At 48.0% G+C, this 25,204-nt stretch overlaps 1 protein-coding gene across 4 annotated transcripts in view; it reads right to left on the minus strand.

Annotated features, from left to right (window-relative positions):
• Nucleotides 1-25,204, minus strand: part of SLIT1 (slit guidance ligand 1) — a 124,924-nt gene that overhangs the window by 9,503 nt on the left and 90,217 nt on the right. For 3 of the 4 annotated variants that reach the window (XR_015950249.1, XM_035133598.3, XM_088670686.1), the window contains 23 exons: nt 24,437-24,508; nt 23,664-23,827; nt 22,739-22,886; nt 21,462-21,533; nt 21,095-21,166; nt 20,241-20,312; nt 19,398-19,541; nt 18,704-18,867; nt 18,215-18,238; nt 17,457-17,601; nt 15,748-15,822; nt 14,899-15,042; nt 14,582-14,725; nt 13,953-14,119; nt 11,350-11,482; nt 10,702-10,770; nt 8,354-8,425; nt 6,901-6,972; nt 6,344-6,415; nt 4,976-5,139; nt 3,745-3,869; nt 2,985-3,082; nt 372-511 (listed from right to left, as the gene is read on the minus strand). Coding sequence is in view for 3 of the 4 variants with exons in the window: in XM_035133598.3 (XP_034989489.2) it covers nt 372-511; nt 2,985-3,082; nt 3,745-3,869; nt 4,976-5,139; nt 6,344-6,415; nt 6,901-6,972; nt 8,354-8,425; nt 10,702-10,770; nt 11,350-11,482; nt 13,953-14,119; nt 14,582-14,725; nt 14,899-15,042; nt 15,748-15,822; nt 17,457-17,601; nt 18,215-18,238; nt 18,704-18,867; nt 19,398-19,541; nt 20,241-20,312; nt 21,095-21,166; nt 21,462-21,533; nt 22,739-22,886; nt 23,664-23,827; nt 24,437-24,508 (2,552 nt within the window). In the remaining variant the exon portion in view is untranslated. The remainder of the gene's footprint in view (nt 1-371; nt 512-2,984; nt 3,083-3,744; nt 3,870-4,975; nt 5,140-6,343; nt 6,416-6,900; nt 6,973-8,353; nt 8,426-10,701; nt 10,771-11,349; nt 11,483-13,952; nt 14,120-14,581; nt 14,726-14,898; nt 15,043-15,747; nt 15,823-17,456; nt 17,602-18,214; nt 18,239-18,703; nt 18,868-19,397; nt 19,542-20,240; nt 20,313-21,094; nt 21,167-21,461; nt 21,534-22,738; nt 22,887-23,663; nt 23,828-24,436; nt 24,509-25,204) is intronic. The other variant, XM_088670685.1, reaches the window with a different exon arrangement.

Raw genomic sequence — 25,204 nt, forward strand, 5'->3', positions numbered from 1 at the left:
GCTTCAGCCCAGAATGCTGTTATTTGTATCTAACTCCCAAACCCATGACTCAATATTCAACCAGGATATAGGTAGGTCTCCTTCTATTGTTCAGGGAAAGACACTATTGTTCATCGGCTAGATACTAACCTGGCAGGGAAGAGGGAACTACTACTTGGGAAGTTAGAGTTAGTTTTAAAAAAATGCATTGGGGTATCTTCAGGTATTGGTGGAGGAGAGGTGCTACCAATAAACTAAAAAAAGTAAGTGTTGGGCACTGTAGTCAGATCCTTAGGATAAACCTGCCTCTGGCACTGACCAGCTTAGAAGAACCTTAGCTCTCTTCTGCTTCTCTCCAAGTGCATCCGCTTCCATTACAAGCCTGGCCCTACCTGTGAAGAACGGAAGGCATAAGCATGTGTAATTGCTGGATCCATCAATGCATGTGGCACCATTCTTGCAATTGTTATTGTTGCAGTTGTTGGTCCTTAGACTGCAGGTTGGACCTTCGAATCCATCCACGCAGGAACACCTGTCAAAAGGGGAAATGAGGGTTGTTTAACAAACCGAGAGGTTAGAAGCTGCTCGCTTTGGGGCATTTCAGGGGTTTTGTGGGTGGTTTTCCTTTATCATTCTCAAAAAGAGCCCAAAGAAGGGTGAAAGGAAGCCAGGGCTTTCCCAGAAGAACATTCAGTGCTCTGCCAATGGTTCTGAATACTGCACTGTCTTGCACCAGAGACACTTTTGTCTCTGATTGGTAGGATGTAGATGGATCCACTCTGGAGGCCACTCAGCATAGAAGGGGTTAAAGAGATTATTGTTTTCAGGAGAGTTTTTGGGGCAGACACACTTGGAGGGGCTTTAAGTTGAGTAGTGGAACAGGCAGGTGAGGGGAGGGGTTAAAGAAGAAGAAGAAGAAAAGAGGGATGGGCAAGAAAAAGACACAGATGTGAGAAGCCAGAGGATATGAGACTCAAGGTTAAATGAGCCTAAATGTTTGTTTAAATATTGCCACTTAACTGTTTCTTGCTACTCAGCAGTGATTTCGGGTGTGTTTATTGTATTTTTCTCTGGTTGTTGAATTTTTTATACAAACCACCCTGAAATCCATTTTCATGAAGGGCAGTATACAACTATTTTAAATAAAAATGTAAACCAGCAAACAGGCAAATAAAATCAACTTTCAAAGCTATACCTATGGCTGCATTTGCATGCCCAAGCTAGATCAATGTGTGTGCTGTATCTACAGTTCTGTGCACATAATGCATGTGGTGCTGTGTATGTATGTATGCATGCATGTGCCTGGTTGTGTACCGCGTGGGTCTGAACTTGATATTCATTTACGTGCACCATGTCACATCTGTGCACACATCAGGAAAGGGACGCATTGCATTCACATATATGTGTGTGTTTGCTGGTGGCGGGGTATGTTGTACTATAAGCACAGGTGAGTGTTGTGTGCTGCATATGCTGGCATTTCCATTTATACTGCCTGTAGCCTATTTAGCTGGAAGAGGAAGCAGAGGTGGAAGAACTGATGACCTTCCGTCTCTGGCATATTGAATTGCTCTGCAGGCTGAGGGTCCTGATATCCTTTCCTAGAGGGTTCATCTCCCTGCCTACTACGTTTCCCCCAAAGGCAGAATCTAGTCTGGCATGTGCAGGCAAACAGCTTTGTCAACCCCCAAAGGACATTATGTGCTGGCTTTGAAGATGCTGGGTTGTTATGGTGACGGGATGAGAGGCCATTTAGCATCTTGGCAATTTGGGTACACAGAAAGGGCTAGGGCCCCATTCTTTCTCTACTGCCTGTGGTTTATTTTCAGCCACTAATTATGGTCTGTTTCCCAGAAAGCCACCCACACTGTACTCTGGAGAGTGAAGTGGGGAGGAGCCCTGTGTATTGAGGTCCAACTGCAAACCAGAGCTACAGCTCCCCAAGAGGCTGTATATGCCTTAAAAGGTTTCCCCTGCCAGGTCCCAACCCATTTTTACAGAAAGAAACTGACTACGGCTTCCAGGATTAGTGATTGTGGTGGTGGACAATCTTGGTGGAGGGTAAAGAGTGCATTTTTGCACAGTATCAACAGAATGCTTCCCAAAGCCTTTTCACAAATCTGTTACAAAGCACCCCTAAAAACATCCAGCTTTTGTTATGATGGCCTGCACCTCAGAAGGACATTGGTTTTAGTCTGGAGAGGCCTCAGGAGAGACTCCATTACAGAAAGCCAAGCTCACATGTTCCAAGCCAGCTGAGCTGCAAAAGCCCCTGGCAAATTCATTGTCTCCTTTCACTGTAAATCTCTGCCATTCCTCCCTTATAATTTGTAAATTTAGAAGTAAACGAAAGAGCACCATAAACAAAGAAATGGCCACCAAAATATCACTCTCACGATTACTAATCAAGAAGTTTTGATCGCCTGAGGCTCTTGTCTGCAGAGTCCAAAAGATACGATAATCTCTTTTCTCCAACTCACATAAACAGCAGATTAAGATGCATTTATAAGAAGCCATTTTGCAAACATCTTAGACACCATTTTCATTTCTTTACACTCATTCACTGCCAGTAAGACAGGTTTTGCCTTCTTTGCTTTTATGCTAATTTTTAAGCCCAAGGTAAGCATAAAAGGTGATGCTTTTTGCCTTACCAATTAGTAACATCCCTGTGGACTCCCACTTCTTCTTCTCCTCCTCCTCTCCCCTTTTTTTTACTGCTGAAGAGGTGCTCTCACCTCCACTACATACCACCAAAGCCTCACAGAACAAGGTATGAAACTCTCTCAAGCCCATCAGCCAGTCAACCCCCACTCCCCTTCCCCCAATTTTCTCCTTTCAAGCCCCATCAGGTTCCTCTTTCTTAGGGAGACCTGCTCTCTTTATTCTCCTTGCCATGCCCCAAACTCTTCCTTTTGCTTTCTTCTAATTCCTGCCCTAAACCCTCCCCCAAAGTCCCTACCGAAATCTCTACCATTTCCCCCCATTTGAGAACCTGAGCAACCACTCACGTGAAGCTGGCTTCACTGCCTTCATGAGACAGGCAGGTCCCACCATTCTCACAGGGCCTGCTGGAACAGCCATCCACAGAGAGTTCACAGTTTTGGCCCTGGAATAAGACAAGGAGAAGTAGCAGCCACAATACAAAGAACAAATTATAAAGCTCTGGCCAGGACATGAGGTTTCTCAGTCTCAGTTCCTTGCTCATCAGCCATAAAAGAACAAATATAATAATAGGAGTTGCTGCCTATACATAATGCAGCCTGTCCTTTTTGGGATTGCTTGTTTTCGCCACCAGGATTTCCTTTATAGGTATTAGTCAAGAGCTGCCTTCCCAACCAAGCACCCGCTGTAAGTTTTGAAGTTCAGTTTCCATCATGAGCAGGGACAATGGGAGCTCTAGTGCAAAACATCTGGCGAACATCCAGTTTGGGAAGGTTTGAATATATTTAAATGAAACAGCCAGTTCCACATCCCCCACCCCCAGAAATAGTGACAGCTCTAGGTCCAATCAGTAGGGACTGAGAGTGTATCTCGCCCATTCCTGATGGCAGTGACAGAATAGGCTGGTTGTCAAACTGGAGAATGGGTTCCTTCCACCATGTCTTGGTCCTTCTCTGAGCCTTTTCCTTTTTCCTTTTGGTCGTCACAAGCTGTCAGAGGCTATGGTCCCCAAAGCAGGGAGAAAGCCCAATCCTTCCCTTTGTCAATGATCCCTTCACCCTCCCTAGTCACCCCTCTCCTCCTCCTCCTCCCCATCCCTCTTCTCACCTTGTAGCCAGTGGGGCAGATACAGCGGTAGGAGTCCAAAGGGTCTTGTTGACATGTGCCCCTATTTTGACAGGGACTGGAGAGGCAGGGGTTACACTTGGCCTGGATGATGAGGGGAGGAGGCCCTGCATAGATGAAAGAAACCAGACAACCAGGAATTGGGGTCAGAGCCAAAGAATCACTGAAAGGGAGGGAGGATTTCCACACATCCTCCTGTGAAGACTGTCCCCCTTCTTGGCCAGAATCTTTTGCAAGGCACTTGCCAGAAACTTAGAGGACATCGCAGACGGATTAATGGTGGAGCTGAATATATATTAACAGATGGAGGATTTCTGAAAGGAGGGCCCGCCCACCCCACTCCGTGGCACAAAGCCAGGTTGTGCTTACTTGTTTTTCTTCTTTAAATAGTAGGCCCTGTAGCTCAGTGCTGGGACACATGCGTTGCATGCAGAATTTCCTAGGTTCAATCCCTGGCTCCTCCAGTTTTTAAAAAGGGGGGGCTGGGTGGCAAGTGATAGGAAAGACCTTTGGATGATGAACAAACAGTCCAACGGGGTTGAGTGAAGTGGCTTGATCATTCCAGCCCTACATGGAACACCTGCCCCTTCCTTTGCCATATAAAGAGGCCAGGAACAGGCTGGAAGATGCGAACAGTTGGAGTGCTCCGACATAGACACTCTTACCAAGTCAGCTAGGATGGATTTGGCTCTAGTGACTTAGCTGGATGAGAAGGCTATGGAAGGAGGAAGCAACATAGCCTCCAGTCAGTGTCCTTCCTCCAGGTCTTCCTTCGGAGTCTCACCACCAAGACACTCATCTTACCTTCTCAGCACTATGGACCAAACATGATAGGAGCAGCACATGTGTGGCCAATGTGGTGAGACACAGAAGTTGCACAAGCCTCACCACAGTTCCAATCACTAGCATAAAGCCCTTCCTTTCATCTCCCCCCCTCCTCGCACATTAACAACCCTCATGCTCCCTCTCTATGTGCCCCATGCTCAACCAACAGGCCCAAGCCCTATAGTACTTGGAGTTACCCAAACTGTTCACCTGACCTGCCTTGGAGCTAAAGTGCCCCAACCTCAGTCCCAGTTTGGTTGGGAAAGGGAAGAGGGCCAAACAGCAACTGGGCAGAGCAGGGTGGACCAGAAAGAGCCATTGTTTGGACAAAGCTGCTCTACAAAATGAATAAAGTATAAAGTATCCTATAAAGTATTTATTCACTTACCTAGGCACTCAAACTTCTTGGCAGGAGTGGTGAGCAGCAGTTTGCCCTCCATATCTGCAGGGCCAGCACAACGGGCAATGCCAGGCTCCTTGTAGCCAGTTTTGACCCAGCCTGAGAGCCAGCGCATGTGGCAATCACAGTGCAGTGGGTTGGCACCGATGGCTCTGTGAAGCAGGGAGAACCAGAATCTCAACAGAACTCCTTAAGGTCTGTAGGGGGGCTGTCATTCATTGCATTTTATCTCTCTGGCTGCCTCTAGTGGCCCTGGAACTGATTAATAAGTAAGGTTTCTATTTTCAGACTCTGAAACTGCCCTCATGGAGCAACATAGCTGCAATCTGAAGGAGTCTCTCTCCTTCTTCATACTGTTCTTAAAGGTATGATTCACACATGCTGGCTTGCAACTTGCTATCTCAGTTCCTGATGACATCACTCAATAAGATGCAGCTAAATGTGCAAATTGCGTCCACCGAAACGCAGTGTGTTGGTACCACTCATCACTTCAGGGTGCGGGTGCTGAGTGATGAACACACATAGAGTAGTCCCTAGGGTTGCCGCCTTGCCTAGAGGTGCTGCTTATTAGCATATCTAAAATCTTTTCAGATGTATGTAAATTGAGAAACAATTTACTCTGAAGGCTGAAATTGCTCTGCAGGCTGAGGGTCCTGCTGAGGGAAAAAACCCTAAACAAAAAACATACCCCAGTCTTTCCCCAAATGTACCTTTCCCCATCCTTCTCCTTAGATTCTAATCCAGGTAGAGTCTGTTGCAGTGCTTTATAGTTCTGAGCATTGGGGTGCTGGTCTATGCTGGTTTCTCCTGCATTATTCTGAAGTGCAGTAGAAGACAAGAGGCACAACACAACTTCCAACACAACTTCCTCCCCCCACCCCACTCAGTCAACTGGGCATTAGGAGCCTGTACAGGCTGGTTTGTGTGTGTGTGTGTGTGTGTGTGTGTGTGTGTGCGCGCACACACACACACACACACACACACTCCTTTGCCTTACTTAAGAGGTGCAAACTACAGGATTGCAAGCTTGGTTGCTGCCTCCTGATAAAAGGTGCCAGGAGGAACTTCAGCAACATTGCAAGAAAACAGAACCAGACCAGTTCCTGCTGCTGTTCAGCATGAAGTGCACACATCTGCCATCACGTCAGCCAAGGCAGCCATTACACCAAAATGAAAATAGGCTTTACTCCTGCTTAGCATCATTCTCTGACCTGGCGGATAAACAACGGTAAACAAAGGATGCTTTCTAGCTTTTGCCTTCCAAGTATTGTCCCACAGAGCATCAGGTAGTAGTGCCAAGCTGGGATTCTCATGCAAGAGGAAAGAATGGGTGTTCAAACTGATGCAAATACTCACAGGTGAGATAGGGAGATGACATCAGCAAATATCCCCTCAGGAAGTGTAGCAACATCATTTCCATGGAGGGACCTGTGCACAAAACACAAGTAGCATTCTCAGTGTCCTGGACTGCGGGACCCACCAGTCTTACTGTACCTGTTGTGATGTAACCTTTAAGAAGGTTAGGGGAGCATGATCTGCCTAAAACCAGGGAAGTCAGGAATTGGGGTTTTTAGACTTAAACTCCTTCCCCCTATACCATCTGCATCATATGTCAAGCAGTGGATTACGAACCCGCAGACTTATGATAGATTGCCTGCTCTGTGCCCAGATGGTGTGTGGCTGAGCCCTAACTGGCCAAAGAAACAAGGAGAGCAAAGTGGATGTCCATATGACACACAACACACACAAACTAAGCAAGTGGAGGGCCCCTCAGCCCATTGTTCTCCCTCCACTACCAATTGCCTGGCTGCTCACTTCTTAAAGTAACAGTTTCCCAGGAATTAGGCCAAAGTCAGTGAGGGGATTCTCCTTGAACTGGGGCATAGGGGAATACAGGAATACAAGGTACCTACAGCAGCCGTAGCGAACGGAGACCCTCAAAGGCCAGGGGAGGGATACACTGCAGGGCATTGTAGCTGAGGATCCTGAGGGATGGTGGAGAGAAGGAAGAGTTTGAATCATCACACATTCCTAAGAAAACCCCCAGCCCACATACTGTCTGATATCCTTCCCCCAGCCCCATATTAGTTAAAGGAAGGCAAGTTTCTTCCATCCTGCTCCCTGTGCCCATCAAAAAAGCTTCTCCTGCAGGTGGGGTGGGGGCCTCCCTAAAATTGGACTCAGGTCCTAAGGTAAGCTAATGTAAGAAAATTCATAGAAGGAAACCCTCCTGGCCTTTCCTCCCCCAGCAAACCTCTGTGCCCAAACCCCCATTGTTCAGGAGACACCCCCACCAAGCCTACAGACAGGCTTTTTGCAGGGCAGAGTGGGAGGCGGGGACAGGAAAATTTCATTCTGTGAAGGTTCCCTAGGTAAGCACACCTTAGGAGCCAAGCCATTGTTTCTTTCAAGATTCTCTAATGGGCAACTCACATAAACTGGGGCACGGTGTGTTCTTTGGGTGTGGTTGGATTCCACTCAGTGAATGCTAACAACCCATGAAGTTCATATTCTCTCCAGGTATTTGCACAAGTCTAAAATTGCAACTTTGATGGCAACACAGAAAATAATCGGGTCTGCTGGCCAATGATGAATTTTTACTTTCTACATTACTTCTGTTCAGCTCAATTCAACTATTCAGTTCATCTTTTTTTTAAAAAAAAGGATAGGTTTTTTTTCCATTAAATAGCAGTGGCATTCTATTTATTGTTAAGATGATTTTAAATATATTTCTCAAGAGATCAATCAACAATATGTGTCACCAGCACCCTTACAATTGAGATGACTGAAATCCCACTAAAATCCTGTAATTTCAAGGCTCAGGCTGCCAGAAAACAGTTTAATCATATTTATTGACTGAGACGTTCAGTCCTACATTTGTCTTTTAAATGAAAATAAGTTTCCAGCCCGTCTGGTTGACCCTTAAGGTTGGAACTCAGAAACTGAACACCACAGTCAATAGAACAGAAAGAAACCTATTAATGTTAATGATGATTTATAAGCTAATATCAGGGTGGGAACAGACAAGTACATGTGTATGGGTCACATGGATTTAAACAAATTCCAGATTATATAAGTAGTTGTTGTCACAGAACACCTTGTAGACAAGAATGAACTGCGGTAGGCATGCATTCCTGTTTAGTTAGTTGGAACCAGCAACTGCCACCCCATCAATTGATGTTCTCTTAGGCCAGGCAGTAGACCCCAGGGATCAATGGCATTTCTACCCTGCTTTGCACAGTGTAAGCAAATGTTATCATCAGTCATTTAAAAATGCATTTCTCTCCCTGTAGAGGAGGCCTCTTTTTGCTGGAGGCGTATCCTCCCTTTCTGATCTGCTGTTCAAATGCTGTATTGGGCACTCACAGAGTGGTGAGCTGGCTCATATTGGTGAAGGATGAGTTGCTGAGAGAGCTGATCTTGTTGTTGCTCAGATCCCTGTAAGACAAAAGCACGGTGCAAGCTCACATCACATTTAACTCTCTCTCCCTATAGAACAGACCCTCCAAGTGTCCCTATTTTCCAGGAAAGTCCCTGATTTAGAGAAGCCATCCTGGTTTCTGATTTGATCCCAGAATGTCCTGCTTTTCCTTAAGATATCCCTATTTTCATTGGAGAAATGTTGGAGGGTATATGGAGTTATCCAACCCCCAAGCAATCCTGTATAGGGAAGATTATTAAAAATGTTTTATTATGATTTTATGTATGTTGGAAGCTGCCCGAGTGCTGGGGCAACCCAATAAGATGTGTGGGGTAAAAATAGTAAAATTATCATTATGGAATGGGACGTCCCTATTTTCATTGGAGAAAATGGGAATGGAACAATTCTGTCCTCCCCAGGTTTCTGCATTCAAACTCTACAGTCTTTTGCATTCTTAAGGACACTCTCATGTGAACAGTGGCTCCACAGATAGAACATCCAGCAGATGCAGTTCTGGTGGCACCTTCAAATCTGCCTTCTCCTTAGGCAACAGCTCTGGGCCGATGACTGCATGATGTCAGCTAATTCTTCTAATCTCTTCTCTGTCTGGTGCTGCTGCTAGAAAGGAATCTTGATAAACTGTATCATGTAGGAAGAAGGAAATCTAGCAGTGCACATGCTCTGAAGGCCAGGGAAAATCACAAGATGACCTGCAGAGCATGGAGTGAATCTTGGAGTCAGTGCACTTAAGACTTAAGACTTAGCTGCATTTCAACAGCCAGCAAATAAAATAAACTGGGAAGGCTCCTTTGGAATTCCTTAGGCAGGCAATAAACAAACATTCGAGATGAAAAGACAGTGAGGTAGGGTCAATGGGGCAGGGGGAAAGGCTATCATGCAGAAAATTCCAGGAACCACATATGAGAGAGCAGCCAGAAGGGTAATCTACCTCTTGGGGAACTGAAATCAGTTCCTAAAGGACTCACAGTGCCTTAGCAGAAAAGCAAAGCTATTCTAATGTCCAGGGAAACCAAAGTAAATAGAGAGATGGATGAACTCCAAATCCCAAGTCAGATGGACCTGATGGCGTTTTTAGAATTATTTACTTCACCCAATATCCTGAGCTGAGTTAACTGCACCTTGCTCAAGAGAATCCAGCTTTTTTAGTTGTACGGCATTCAGTGGCAAACGGTGCCGCCTGGCCGCCACCCCCTGGGGGCAGGGCGCCGCGCCGCAGTGCGCATGCGCCCTGATGCATGCATTCTGACATCACGACACATGGAGATCGCGCCAAGACGGACTGTGCATGTCTGCACATGCGCAGTCCGTCCGGGTTGGCACTGCTGCTCTGCTCGGCCGGCGCGCTCTGAAGCGGAGCAGGTTGCCGGGCGGCACCAGCAAAAAGTGAGCAAGCCGCAGAGAGGCTTGCCCGCGGTTTGCCGCCGCCTGGCAACCCACTCCGTAGCGCACTCTGCTTCTTCCTGCTTGGGCGGAGGAGATGAGGGGCGGGCCAGGGGCCGGGGCACTGCCCTCACGCGCTGCCCCCGCCAGAGTGGAGCTAGGGGCGGCCCACCCCCTTTGCCCCTCCCTTGCTACGCACCTGGCGGCATTTGTATTTTAGCCACTTTTGGGAATCTGTCCCCATAACCAAGGTGGCTAAAATCTAAAAAAAATTATTAGTTAAGTTTCTTGCCTTACACCTCTCACCTCCTCTTCAGCTATACAAGCTAATATGTTAAGCATAATTTTATGTAATTCAGAATGGGTCCTATGCCTCCCCTCAAATTCTCCCTTAGGCAAAAATTATTTCTTATCCTCTATGCTAGCTTCTTTGACCACCCTCTTCTTGTTGTTTTTCAGAAGCTTCTCTGCTTCCATATAGCTCTATGGTATGTGTGTGTTTTAACGAAATATCGCTTTTTTGGCATTTTGATGGAAGAACCATGTGGGAGATACAACATCTGGGTGCCATTTGGCCTTTCTGCACCTGCTTTATTCTCTTTGGTGCTCTCTTGGGAGCCTGAAAACAGAATGGCCACCTGATTCCACAAAGATCTCCTGTACCCCCAACCAGCCCCTCTGTACTGGTCAAAGGCTGATACCATGTGAGCCAAATCAGTTGATCAGCGTGCAATGAGATACGAGTTGCGCCACTCCCCACCTAGGCCTGGTCTAAAAATTTCCACAGACATGATGCACAAATGTCTGAGAAAAGGCCACAGCCCATCTCCTGCCTCTCTGAAAGAAAGACTATCGGGGACCCACACAAGGCCACTTCTTCTCAGATACTTACACCAGCTGTAGGTAACGGAAGGTGGAGAGCTGTCCAGGAACCAGGGTGAATTGGTTGCCATCCAAGTAGCTACAAGGACAATGAAGGATGCATCAGAGGTCACAGCAGCAATTCAGGAGAGCAATGTTAAACTTCCAACAATGGTGTTCAAAGGACTCTAAACCTAGAAGCTATAACTGTCCCTGCTCCTCTGTCAATGATGCCAGCTAAGGGAGAACCATCTGAGTTATCTTGTACTTGCAAATGCCTGTGTTTCACACCTGTATTTCTAACAGGGTGGCATACATGCTCTCCTAAATCTGAAACTGTGTTTGTCTCAGGCTGCCTTGCTTTCTTCCAGTTTTCCAGCTGTTTGATTCTAGGTATCAACGTTGGATTCATTAACGCTGCAGAGTAATATAACAGTACTACAGGCCCCTTCCACCTGCCACAGAACTCATTCCCCTAAATAAAAAATCCCTTCAGAGTTCATGCACTGGATCAAGGTCTAGCTTTTGAGGATGATCTGCAGAACAGTGCAAGGTATAAAGCTGCATGCCCCTCACTTGGCTGTTCCCAGCCCATCCATGGGTGCGACTTGCCAGTTTCCCCATTGCCCCTTCTTCGCGGATGCAGTGCCAGCAGAAGGGCCCAGGCAGCATTACTCACAGCTCTGTGACGTTCTTGGGGATCCCTTTGGGGAGGGATTTCAGGTGCTTGTTGCTGCAGCGAACAACAGTGTCTAGGCAAGTGCACTCCTGGGGACACTGAGGGCGTGGGAAGCAGCTTGTCTCCTCCTGACCTGCCAAGGCACAAGCCAAAGGGTTCACAGTGGAAAGAGACGGCATGGTGATGGAATAGGAGATCTTGAAAGCAGACGTTATCCTATGTTTCTCCAGGGAAATCTAGATCTCGGTCTGCCCTTATATCACCATTATAAAGTGTCCCACTTTATCAAAGGGCCAGAGGCATCAGCAGCAATTAGAACTGAGAATATTAATCAACTGGTGTGATTAATTTATTGCAAATAAAATGCAGCTCTTAATTGGAAAGAGTGTGAAAGGTCTCTTTGACATCTATGTCCTCCTATTGATTTACACAATTTTTTCAATTCTCAGAAGCACATGGGAAAAGCTATGGGGCTGTTAATTCCCCTCCCCCTGAACAGCAGCCACCCCTCAATACCCTGCATACACGCACCATATCAGAAGCTGCTGGTTGGACCAGGGCCAAAGGCTTAAGATGATTTGCTAGACAGTTAATGATTAACCTATTTAGTAAAGTGACGCTGTGTTAAACATCTCCAAAAATATTTCCTGCATTAAGATACTGTACTTATTTATACTGAGTGGTTAAATACCTGATTAAATTGCCTTGCTTTTAACCAATTAATTGACTTTGGGCGGGGGGGAGGGACCTTGAGACCACTCCTAACCACAGCCGACGGCGGCACAGCCCGCTACGTCAGTGGGGGCCTGTTGCATCCTTAACAAGATTTGTGCTATGTTTCAGTTTATCTCTAGTTTGAAGCTACCAGGCAATACAAAAAACTGCTAGGCATGTCCATGTAATTGCTGCTGAGCTTGACCAGTGCCCATCTTGGGACCAGTGGCGGAGGAAGCCGCTCAGGCACCCGGGGTGGGGTGTCGCTACGTAGTGATCCTCTACATGCAGCTGCAGCTGCGAGCAGAGGATCCCGGCACCGTCCATACGGCGCTGCAGTGGTGCCGCCGGCAAACCACTAATGTAGCACGCATGTGCGATGTCACTACGTACGATGCATGCGCCGTACATAGCAACGCCACACAAGCGCTGTACATAACGGTTTGCTGATGGACAGTGCCGGGATCCTCTGCTTGCAGCTGCAGCCGTGAACGGAGGATCCGCCACATGCGGCGTGATGGCTGCTCGCGCCGCGGCGGTAGGGCACCGCCTTGTTACCCTCGGAGACGTGGCACCGGGAGTGCACTGCCCCCACAGGCCCCCCCCCGTTGCGACGCCACTGGCTGGGACAACAAAAAAGGCCATCCCAACTGAGGAAACAGTACGAGAAGAAGAAGATTGCAAGACATACATACACACACACACACAAACACATCCCCTAAATCTCCCACAACTTTTCAGAATGGGGCGACCCCATCATTTCATTAGTGGCTGCAGCCTTCTTTGCCCTTTACAGCAGCCTTTGGGTTCCTTCCACTTCAGCTGATCTGTGTGAGGAAACTCATTCCCATGTGTGACCTGCTACTGCAAGATTTGAGGGCTGAGGCAGTTTACACACACTGTGCAGCCTGGGCTAATGGACATTCAGCGTTTTCAAAATCTTGCTTAATACATGGCACTCCCATTTTCCGTAATGACTTCCTGTGTGCCCTCTGTTGGTTTAAATTCATATTGCAACAACTCTGGACAGGGGAAAGGGTTGGACATTTATGGCTTAATGGGAATATCAACCTCATACAACCACAACAGCCTTCCCAACTGTACTACACTTAGGGGTGTAGCAACGGGGGGCGATAGGGGCGGTCCGCCCCGGGTTCCACTCTGGGGGGTGGGTGACAGTCGGCGCCCCCCCTTGCTACTCCCAAAGCGAGCCCCCTCAGCCTCCCGGTAAAAAGCCTGCTCGGCACGACATGGCACGCTGCGCCGAGCGAGCTTTTTACCTGGAGGCTGGAGGCTCGGGAGTCGGGGGGTGCGCCGACTGTCACCCCTGTCCAGCTCCAGGGTGGCACCCGCCTGCCACGCCGAGCGAGGCTTTCTAGGCTGGAGGCTCCATTTAGGCTCCGTTTAGAAGTCATGGGGGGGCGCGATCTCCCTCTACGTAGCATGCATGTGCAGCGGGATGCTGGGCATGCGTACAACGTAGAGGGGATCGCACCCCCCGCGACTTCAAAACGGAGCCTAAACGGAGCGTCCAGGCTCCAGCGCACCAGCGGGCTATCTGCCTGGAGCCTGGAAGCTCTGTTTAGGCTCTGTTTTGAAGTCGCGGGAGGTTGCGGTCCCCCTCTACGTTGTACGCATGCATCATTATGTAGCGGCGCATGCGTCATTACATAGCGACGCTCTGCCCCGCGCCCCGGGCATGGCAATTTTCCGCCCCGGGTGACAAAGCGGCTTCCTCTGCCACTGAGCACACTGGTCTGCTAGCGGAAACTCAAATAGGACCTTATGTGGGTCTGTGAGAAGGTAAACCTGCTATATAACCATAGCCTCAGTTTGCATAATTGCTCCCTCCCCATCCTTCTCATCCCCACCAAGAGCCTGTGAGTTACCTTCCTCACACCTGAAGTCGGGGAAGGCCACATCCTGCAGTGGGATTTGGCGTAGGAAGTCCGGATTATTGCAGCGGGGGTTCCCAGTCACAATCTTCCTTCTACGAAGCCAGTCGCCCAACCAGGCCAGGCGGCAATTGCAGTTGAAGGGGTTAGCGAGCAGGTTCCTGGGTGGGAGGGGTACAGGAGGGGGATAAATAAACTGGGCAGACACAGGATAATCTAGCAAAGGCTTGTAGGCAGGTAGGACTCAGTCACCTTCTCCCTTTCAAGACCTATAACACAGGCCAGAGAGTCTACGTTTGCAGGAAGCTGATTTTTTCTCAGCCAAACCTCTGGTCTGCTTAGCTCAGTATGGTCTGCAATACTGGTAACAGCCCTCCAAGGTCTTAGGGACAGATTTTCCCCAAGACTGCCACATAGGAGCGCTTTTGAGAGGCCAAGGATTAAATTAGGGACCTGCTGTAGAGAAAGCGTGGGTTCTTCTCCTGAGCTATGGAGCCTCCTTACAATCGAGGTGGGGTAGCAGAGTGGCCTACACTGTGCAGATAGCTCTCACCAAGGGATAGAGGACCAAGCGTGTTCACAGGTTAGTTAATAGGTTAGAATTTCCCCGCCTCGCAACTCACAGCGTGGAGAGTGACTGCAACGTGTCAAAAGCACCAGGTGCGATGGTGCTGATCTGATTGTCGTACAGCGAGAGGAGGCGCACATTGCGCAGTCCCGTGAAGCTGTCGTTGTGGATGCAGTTGATGCGGTTGTTCCTCAGCATCCTGGAAGGAAGACAGAGAATGGGAAGAAGCCCGTTCTACAAACTACCCCTTGAAAGCCAAAGGAGCCTGACAGCATTCTCCACCCTGCTACACCTCCTGTGTACTGACAACCCACCGCTGCCACTCTCTCCTATCTTCCCTACCCACTCACAACCCCAGTTAGGCCAACTTACAGGGTCCGTAGCCCATCGAGGCCCCGGAACATGGCGCTGCGCACTGACTCCAGCTGGTTAACCGTCAGGTGTAACTCACTGACAGAAGCTGCCCCTTCAAAGGCCCCATCCTCAATCTCTGACACCTTGTTGTTGCTCAGGTTTCTGGGAAAGCAAGGAACATGAAGTGATAGTGGAACACGGGAGCAGGGAGAAAGTTTTCTCAACTCAGTGTGCAGCCTATAAGGAGCATTTCTCTCCAACAGAGACAAATGAAGAATATTTGTAGTAGTTCCAACAGCGCTGGTTTTATTTTGCTCTCTTTAATTCTTCTGCGAGCTGCCCCTGCTGCACCCACTTTGAATGTATGCCGTATGTTAAGTCTTAAGCCTTTGACTTCCTCTAAAAAACAATTGTTTCTGAGTAGCCCCTGGCAATCTCGATCAGAATCTTCTCCCTCCTGTGCCTGCTGTTTGCACTGAAATGAAAGCTCCCACTGATGTCAATGGAAGCTTTATTCTCCTTGTAAACAGCAGTTGGGGGGGGGGGGCAATTCCAGCACTGGGTCATAGCTCCCCTCACTTCACACCATTGTCCTGATCTGGCTGGCCCCCCCCTATGCCAGCTGTTCAACTTTTAAAAATCAACTATGCAACACCAAGCTATGTAACAAAGGTCATCTCTAATTTGGCCTTTACATTCTAGGCATACATGCCAGCCTCTTGCATGAGAAATATCTGGCTCCTGTTGGAATACTGCTGCACTCTAAGCCCTATTCATATTGCCGCCTCCTTTTCCCCAGATCTTGTGTGCACAAGAGGTCTTTGGAGTATCTCCTCTGCTATGAGAACCCCTTACCCACATACTCACATTTTCTTTAAGTGTGGGAGCTTCTTAAAGATGCCTGTGGCCTCCAGCACTGTGATCTCATTGTTGTTCAGCCGCCTGCAACAGAAATAAAGGATTGTAAGCATACAGCTCAGAAAGCAAAGCAGCGAATAAAATAAAATATATGTGTATTCTAGGCCCATCTCTGAAAAGTAACTTCATTGCTTAACACATTATTTCCACTCTGCACTGAGTTAATCCCTGTGCATAAAAATGTGCATATTTATCAGAATATAAAGCATAATGCAAATGGATTGTTCTGCCAGGAGTAAGTATATGGCTTTGAAAGCCAATACACACCAGCTTTCTAAATCAAGCATCTACAGCAGAAAGCCACTTGTCCGCATGAACAATGTGCCCTTTTCCTACACAGAGATAATTTCAATAAATTTAATATAGAATAGAAATAGAAGGTGAAATGGCCCAATGAAAGACTCAGTACTGGATAGGGCCAAGGGCCATTCCACTGTGCTTGCATGGAGAATAAATGCTTCATATAAAAGGCTTCAGGTATCCATTTAGTACACAATATGGGATACGGGGTGTAGTGCACTACAGTAGGGAGAGGCACTGGAATGAAAAACACACCAGAAATAGAAGTTCTAAGCTTTGTCAGTGTGTAAGATGAACACTGGGTACAGAAGTTAGGAATCTGAGATGAGTGGCTGAGGCAACCCAGATGGGTGGGGAAAGAAGAGGAAGAAGAAGAAGAAGAAGAAGAAGAAGAAGAAGAAGAAGAAGAAGAAGAAGAAGAAGAAGAAGAAGAAGAAGAAGAAGAAGAAGAAGAAGAAGAAGAAGAAGAAGAAGAAGAAGAATTGGACAAAGTATGAATTAAGTGTATGGTTGCCAGACTCAATAGAGGACAGGACTTCTGTGCCTTTAATTGCCCTGCTCTCTTTTGAGTCTGGAAACCTTAAAGAGAAACCAGCAGACCCTTTGCTTGGAAATTAAACAAAGGGTCTGCTGGTTTCTCTTTAAGGCTTCCAGACTCAAAAGAGAGCAGGGCAATTAAAGGCACAGAAGTCCTGTCCTCTATTGAGTCTGGCAACCCTAATTAAGTGTGAGGAGAAAAAACCCTTGGACAACAAGGAGTTTCCCCCTCACTTCTATTTTCACCTTAAAAAAAGAACTGCGGGTGTCATAGATTCATGGTTAGCAGCAAGTATGTAGGGAACCTTTTAACCTTCACCTCCACTGTCAGAGGCAGCATTCTTCCAAATACCACTCACTGGGAATTACAAGTGGGAAGAGCACTGTTGTGTCAGATCCTGCTTGCAAGCTTCCCATAGGCCGCTGTGAGAACAGAATGCTGGACTAAACGGACATTTGGCCTGATCCAACACAGGGCTCTTATGTTTGCTGGGCTCTGTAGAGTTAAAATGAAATCCTGCTTCACAGGTGGCAGGCAGACTCAGTCTGGGAGGTCAGGTGTGCCTCAGCAGGGGGAGCAGGTCCTTCCATCTCAATGCAAGATGTGGGAGGGGGGAGAGCAAACCCCAAAGCCATAGAGAATGCCTCTGTGTTCCTGCCACAGAGATCAGCCCTCAAAACCCCAACAACCCTACAATAGCAACATTTGCTTTCTACAACTGTGTAAATAAAGCCACATGGAAAGCAAATAAGAGTACTCGGTTTTTGATAGTGAGGAAGGAAGTATGGTTCTTAGATATGGCCAAAGCATGCTGACTTACAGTTCAGCTGTGGCTTGAGGGAGGCGCTCTGGGATCTTTGTCAGCTTCAGGTTGGAACACTCAACCACGTTGGCTTCACAGCGGCACTTCGGGGGACAGACGACGTCACTGTGACATTCACTGTTCAACTGGTAATCTTCTGTACCTGCCACCAAGAGAAAGCAATGAGGGTGTGTGCACACAGAGGCGTGTGTGAATACTTGGGACTGTTGCATAAGCATATTCTGGAAGGGGATTCCTTCTGTCTGGGGGCATGAGGCCTCACATGCTGACTCTACTCCCAATATTCCTGCTCATCTGGTCCCAGACCTTCTCCTGTTGAATGGAGCTTCTACCATGGCTGCTTGAATGTGAGTAGAAGCCACCATGCATCTGGGAGCTCTGCTTTATCAGGGATCCCAGTTGAATGTAGAACATATTATATATATATATATCCATCCATCCTCTGGCCAGCATAATTAAGCCAGAAATTGGACCACCTGTGGCCTATTGAGTTCCCCACTCCTGTGCTACAGCAAATGGAGAAGTCAGATATAAAAGACAGAGACTGGTTGATCTTGTTCTGAGCCTCTGGAAGGACGCAGTGCCTGCAAACAGTCCATGCCACCACTGCTGGATCTAATGCAAGCCATTAAAAATACATTATAACAGCAATTCTGCAAGGCCGCAACCTCATTCTGCCAGTAGTACAAACATACCATGAACATACACATGCAACTCACATGCAAATTCTAGGATCTCCATACTGGCTCCCTTACCTGGAATGAAATACTGTTCTTTGGCTGTGAACAGAAATACGGAGAGTGTTAATCTGAATGCAGCAAATTTAATAGATTAAAGTCCGTGCTGCTCATAACTTCCTCAAACATGTATGAACGAGTATACTGCAGTGTGTGAAATGAAAACAGAATGCCTATTTCTATCCAGATACATATACTTAGAAATGATATCATGCATATTAACTTAATATGTATTTCTGATGAAAAATAGGCATATACTCCACCAGCCATCAAAGTGTGCACAAGATGTAAGCATTAATTTTTAAAATAAGAGAACAGAAGCACTGCAGTTTTTCACTTTGGGGTGTGTGTGTGTGTTTCTACAATATCTTCCCCTAGATTTCACTGAGGTGCTAAGGTCAGAATCCCTGAATACGTATGCAATGAAGTGCAGGAGGGACATCCAATATCTGCTCTGCCCTGATCCCCAAATCTATACGCAGCCCTACAGAAGAAGATCATTCATACGGGAGCAGCGGAATTTCTTGCTCTTGATCTGTCCGATGCGCTTGTTGGCGAGGCGGCGGGGGCTGGCACAGCGAGCACCACTTGTTTCAATAGGATTGGCACGCAAGAAGTCTGCCAGCCACTTCAGGTTGCAGTCGCAAATGAAGGGGTTCTGGGCCAGATGGCTGTAGAGGGAAAGAAACAAGAGCAGCTTGAATTTCAGAGTTGTTCTGGTGGCTGCTGTCAGAGCAACCTTAAATCTAGCAACCAAGATGCTGCTTCTAGCTGGCATAATGCTGAATGCTCTTGTAGGCACCCTGAAGGCAAAGTGGTCCATTTTCTTGTGACCTCACTTTGGTGGCAGGATGTTGAGCTCTGCCAATGGCCCTGGGCCAGCCTCAACACTCTAGGGTAGTCTTCCCCAACTTGGTGCCCTTCAGATATTTTTGGAGCAACTTCCATCAGCCCCAGCCAAGTTATGGGCAGCAACGTTTGGAAGACACCCAGTTAGGGAAGGCTGCTCCAGGAAGAGAACATGGTTGCAAAGGCATGGCCTTGCAAGGCTTCTTGCTCTCTTTCTAGAGCTCTGCCTGCCTTGGCCACAGAATCCTACCTGCCTTCTCAGTGGGACCCCAGTGTTCCAAGGGCATTTCCTCCCTTCCTCCCACAGAACCCTGTTCTCATTGGACACATCTTCAGAGAAGTCAGCACTCACAGAGTCTGGATGGCTCGCAAGGTGGCAAAGGTGCCCTTGGCCAAGGTCTGGATCTTGTTGTCATATAGCGAGAGCAGCGACAGGTTCTGCAGGTCAGCAAAGGCATCTGCCCGGATGCAGTTGATCTTGTTGGCATTCAGGAGCCTGGAGTGAAGGAGCACAAAACACCATATCAGTGTGTGTGTGTGTGTGTGTGTGTGTGTGTGTGTGTGTGTGCGCGCACACACACACACACACACACACTGTGGTGGCCGTAGTGGTAGTGGCTATTACACACACACACACACACACACACTTTCTTGGCCATTGCTTACAGCAGGGGATTCTGCAGATCCCACCCACTCAACTAACACCCAGCAAGTTACTCACACAGCCCAGACCGAGTGATAGGAGGTCAGAGAACAAAATGGCCACAAAAAAAGACAGGTGAGGAGACAGGATATCCACAATCTTTCTCTGAATTTGAGGTGGACAGAAGGAAGGGATAGTATAGATGAGGAATATAGGCCGATGAGGAGGGAAGCAAAGATTACAGCTGGGAGAAGAAAGTAACTCTAGATGGGATTGTGGAGTAGAAAGACACAGGGGAGAGTGAAGCAGGCTGTGTGGAAGATGAAGACGGGGAAGAAGAAAAGGCTTGTTAAGTAGTAAGGAGAGTTGCAGGTTCCAGGGAAGAGATAAAGGGCTGTGAGGTTTGTACAGAAGTATGCTGAAATTGTATAGGAGCCAGATGTGAGGTCTGGAGCCCCTTTGCCATCTGGATCAAGGTTTCCACACTGCACTCGTCCCCTGCTATAGCGATGTCCAAATGGCCCTCTAACTATCCCTCTCACTTGTGCTTACAGTAGTTGCAGTGCATACAAGCCCCCGAATACCCCTTTGGGCAGCTCTGTGATCTTGTTCCCGTACAAGACTCTGGAAAAGAAACAAAACCAGTGCTTGAATTAGTAGCGTCTCTCGGTGATTAAGTCCCGATGTACCTTGCGGAAAGAGGGCATCTTGAACTGAACCCAGGCTCACCCTTCATACATAGCAGACATAACAATAATGAGACTGTGAGGTGCCAGCTGGCTTATGATGCCAGCATCAGGGAATCTGGATTCAAATGTGATTTAAGTCCCTGCTGAGGCCCAGTTCGTATATGCAAATGGCCATATGCAGCCACTTGAAACAGCTAGGTAGGCACAGCTCCACATGGCAAGCTGCCTGTGTCAAGTGGCTCCCCACAAGGTTACAACAATTTCTCTCGTTCCATTGTAAACCTTCGAAAGAGAAGGGTTGAAATGGTGTGGCTGAAATTGCCATAGGACCATGGAGAGCTGCTTCATGCAAACACTCGCCATCTGGAGCTGTGCCTGCAAAATTGCATTTCAAGAGACAACCATGACACAGATTGCTCTTTGGAATGGAGCCACATTAACTTGCTGGTGCAGTGGGTGGTGGGGGAGTGTGGTGGGTGGGGGACTCACATGTTAACATTATCGGCAGCAAATGGGAATTAGAAAGGCCAAGCAATATGTTGGCCAAGGGGGCTGTGAGTTGGCATTGGCATAGTTAGGAAGCCACAGCGCATAGCCAGTGGAAGAGCTATGTGCGTGGAGCTTGTGCAAGAACTTTCTCACGCTGCATGCAAGTGGCATTTCACTTCCCCACCTAGACTAATGTCTGCCATGCTTGCTCCCACTGTGGCTACTCACAGAGAGTTGAGTGAGCGCAAGCCTTGGAAGGCATCAGGCGCAATCTCCAAGATCTGGTTGTTGCTCAGGTCTCTGAAAGGCAAAGACAAAGTTAACGCTCCTACGTATGCAGTCACAGCTCCTTCCTTTTCTGAAGGTGCCTCTCCCACCTTGTGTTCTTTATAGAGCATAATAAAGGCTTAGCAGGACTGAGATGGAATGTGCACATCAGCCAACACAGCTCTGTGCTCCCTCGAGTGCACCTTGCAATGCAACACCTGCTTCCCCTCTGCCCGCATCACATCTAGACAGAAGGTATTGCCTTAGGCCTGCACAGACTATTTGTCCATCAAGCCCAGCATTGTTCACTCTGGCTGAAGACACTCACATCCTTCGTAGCTTCTTATATGATGAGAAGGCTCCAGGTGGGATAGACTTGATGCCATTCAGTTCTAAGCGTCTGCATGGGAAACAGAACACAAGAAAGAAAATCCGCTTGACTGCACCATGGGAGCAACTGAAGTGCCATCTCTTCCAACAAGGATGCCACAGAGATCCGGCAGGAGGTAGCCTCCAAGAGTAGGCAGACAGCTGCATTCCTGAACAGATCACTTTGACACATCTCCATGTGTCATCTCCCCCAGTTCTCTGGAAGCAGAAATCTCTGATCCTGGTACAACTTTTAGCCACAAAAGGAACTGGTAAAAACCAGAGTCATCTCTGCATAAGGGAGGAGTGGTGAAGCTTTATGGACCAGTGGACCACATCTTTATCTTCCCCCTACCCTTGCGGGCCAACTTTAACAATCAGTAAAGGTAAAGGGACCCCTGACCATTAGGTCCAGTCGTGACCGACTCTAGGGTTGCGTGCTCATCTCGCATGACAAAGCCGCTTCTGGCAAACCAGAGCAGCACATGGAAACGCCGTTTACCTTCCCGCTGTAGCGGTTCCTATTTATCTACTTGCATTTTGATGTGCTTTCGAACTGCTAGGTTGGCAGGAGCTGGGACCAAGCAACGGGAGCTCACCCCGTCACAGGGATTCGAACCGCCGACCTTCTGATCAGCAAGCCCTAGGCTCAGTAGTTTAACCACAGCGCCACCTGGGTCCCTTAACAATCAGTAGGGCCACCTATATGCCAGTCACCTGACACATAATGACATCAGGTGATCAACACCTGTCAAAGCTTTGCACAGCGCTTCCCAAATGCCCAGCAAACCAGGTGATTGTCAGATGTTTGGGAAAGCACTATGCAGAGTGCTTTGCTAGTCACATGCTTGGTGCTTGCAAAATGCTGGACACAGACCTCTCAAAGTGCTTTGTGCTTCATTTCACAGACACCTGGCAACTGGCTGATCTTTGGGTGCTTGGGAAGCCCCTTTCAGTCATGCCCTACCCTTACATGCTCACTTGAGCGAAATGGCCTGGCAGGCCAAATCTGGTCCATGGGCCAGAGGTTCCCCACTCCTGCCATAAGCTCACAGTTGAGAATTGCCCTATGGTGTTCCTTAGGCAACAATATATTCTCTGTTCCAATACCAGCTGAATCAATACTAGCCAAAGGAGACAGGAGCACCCAAGCAGAGTAGATGTGATTAGGAAGGGTGCTAGTGCTCAGGTCCCACCATCCCCTGCCTACCCACCATGTTCCTAGTATCCACTCACATCTCAGTCATGGTCTCAGGCAAGTTGGCAGGGATGGCTGTCAGCCCCTTGCCGCGACAGTCCACAATGCCATTGCTGCAGGTGCACATGGCGGGACAGGAACCTGATGAAAAGCTGCAGATTTGGGTCCTGGTAGCATCCATCTGGCCTGCAGAGAAGAATGCAGAAGCTTAGTGCATCCTCTTTGCATAGGGCTTGCAACCCACGGCACTGCAGGGCACCCCTAGCCCTGCCTACCTGTTCTTTGCTTGTGGAACATTGTGGTCTGTTGGCGTTTTGGAATGTGTACTTTCTTCAGGGCAGCTAGAGAGCCTTTAGGTCACTAGCAGGCCCTCCTCTCAGCTCCTCTACACGTAGAGATGAATACATATGCAGGCATATATCATACATATGCAGAACTGCTACACAGGTTGATAGTTCAAATCAGCAGAGACAATAAATGAACAGTGTGATGGGGAGGGCAAGTGCACAAATGAGCATGAGATAGAAAGGGGAGGAGGAAACGTTGAGGAGGAAAACTGCATAAAGAGCACAGGCTGGTGCGGACCGCAAGCGGCCATCTTTCAAGATGGCAGCTTCCAGCACTAATGGTTTGATAGCTTCACACTGTTAGAACTAGAAAAAGGCAGGATAAAAGGAGACGGCGCTTTTAAAAGAATTTCTGCAGAATGAAAAACAATTTCTGCAGTCCAGGCTGCAGTCATGCAACCACCATGGCCTGCACGAGGCACAAGAGCTCCTGAAACTAATGTGTCATGGTAAGAGGGTCTGTGTGCATTTGAGAGACCAATGGTCTCTTGTGGCAGGTTTCACTAACCCTTTGGTTCCAGGGCTGATATGCCTTGAATCTGAGAGCAGAAGGGGCCTCTTTCTGGTGATTCTAGGGGTCTGCAAAACTCCCTGGAACCCCATAGATGCCACTGACCTGAACAGCTGAATTCATTCTTCTGAATCTCTGCAACGTTGAGGCCACGGAGGGCAGCAGGGCCGGCACACTGTGTGAAGAGCCCAATTGTGGGGCGCTGGCGCAGCCACTGGGAAAGCCAACCCAAATGGCAATCGCAGAAGAGCTGGTTGGAGTGCAAGCGGCTGTAGGGACCCAGGGGAGGAAAGGTGGGGGGGGGGGAGAAACATCAATCATTGTCTTTCCACAGCTCCCTCTTGAAACACCTGCATAGATAGGTAAAGCCATTCCTAGAGAGAAGGACTTAGGCTTACTGAGTTGGAATGAAAATGTGGGGACATTTCCTGGGAGAGTCCAGTCCCATAGGGATCTGAAGCTGTGGGGTTTGGGCCTTAGTACTCTCCATTCCATGGACTGGATTGCTGTCACCCAGCGTCCTGCCCACCACATTAATGCCACCACTTTCTGTCCCATAATGCACCTTGTCATTAAAGGAACCAACAGCTCCATGAACAGAGCTGTGGCTCTTTCTGCCATTGGGGGGCAGCATCCCACATCTTCGTAGGGCCCCAGGTTCTTGGGATCCTGGGCACAGGGCCAGGCATTACCTACTATGAAAACATCAGTGCCAAGAAGGGAGATCTGCAGGACCTAAAAGTGAAAAGTTGCCACCAGGATTCCTTGTACGGATTGGTAGCTCCCAGCCCACCATGCTTTATGAAATCTCCAGTCTGCGGTCTTCCACCCCACCCCCAGTCCCACTCTGCCCTTGGGCTGCTTCATCATGTGCTCACAAGGTGCGCAGTTTGGGCATATGGTTGAAGCTGGAGATGGGGATGGTGCTGATGTTGTTGTTGTTCAAAGTCCTGCAGGAAAGAGGAAGAGCATCAGTGAATGTTGGAGAGAAACATCTTGTCGTTTCATCTGGCTGTGTGTGCAGTGCACACACAAACAAACAACGCTCACAGAGTGGCATGTGACACTTCTCAGACTGACAGCACATCTCATTTTCAAAATCATTTTCAGCATGGGAGAAGCAAGGGCCAGTTCTAACACACCCCTACAACAGAGGAGTGACAGATCAACAGGTGAATTTTAGGGCATCCCTTAGCAAGAAAAGTTACATTGACTAATAGGTCTGCTTCCCTTCATCTGACCCACCACTCCCCTTAAGGTTGGGAGGAAGGCCCTCCTGACATTAGTAAGCTCAGGACTAGGCTCCAGTGGTTTGCACAAGGGGAGCTACTGGGCTTTGGGTTGTCACATGATCACTTTTGAAACCAGCCCAGGTATAATGTTATTTGTTTTGCTTTGTTTTCACTGCTGGGAATGGATTTTTAAAACCCTCTTAAGCTACAATCCTATGCACAATTGCATTTCAATATAGTAGGACGATTATTACTACTGGTAATTATTACTATTGTTGTTGTATTGATTTATCGCCCACCCTTTGAAAACAATTTAAAATTCAACATTAAAAACAGTTCAAAACAAATTAAATACTGAATCTAAAGTGACCCATCAACACTTCTCTTGGGAGGGTATCCCATAAAGTAGGGGCC

This window comes from Zootoca vivipara, chromosome 5, assembly GCF_965207765.1.
Source record: "Zootoca vivipara chromosome 5, rZooViv2.hap1.1, whole genome shotgun sequence".
In the NCBI taxonomy this organism is placed as follows: domain Eukaryota; kingdom Metazoa; phylum Chordata; class Lepidosauria; order Squamata; family Lacertidae; genus Zootoca; species Zootoca vivipara.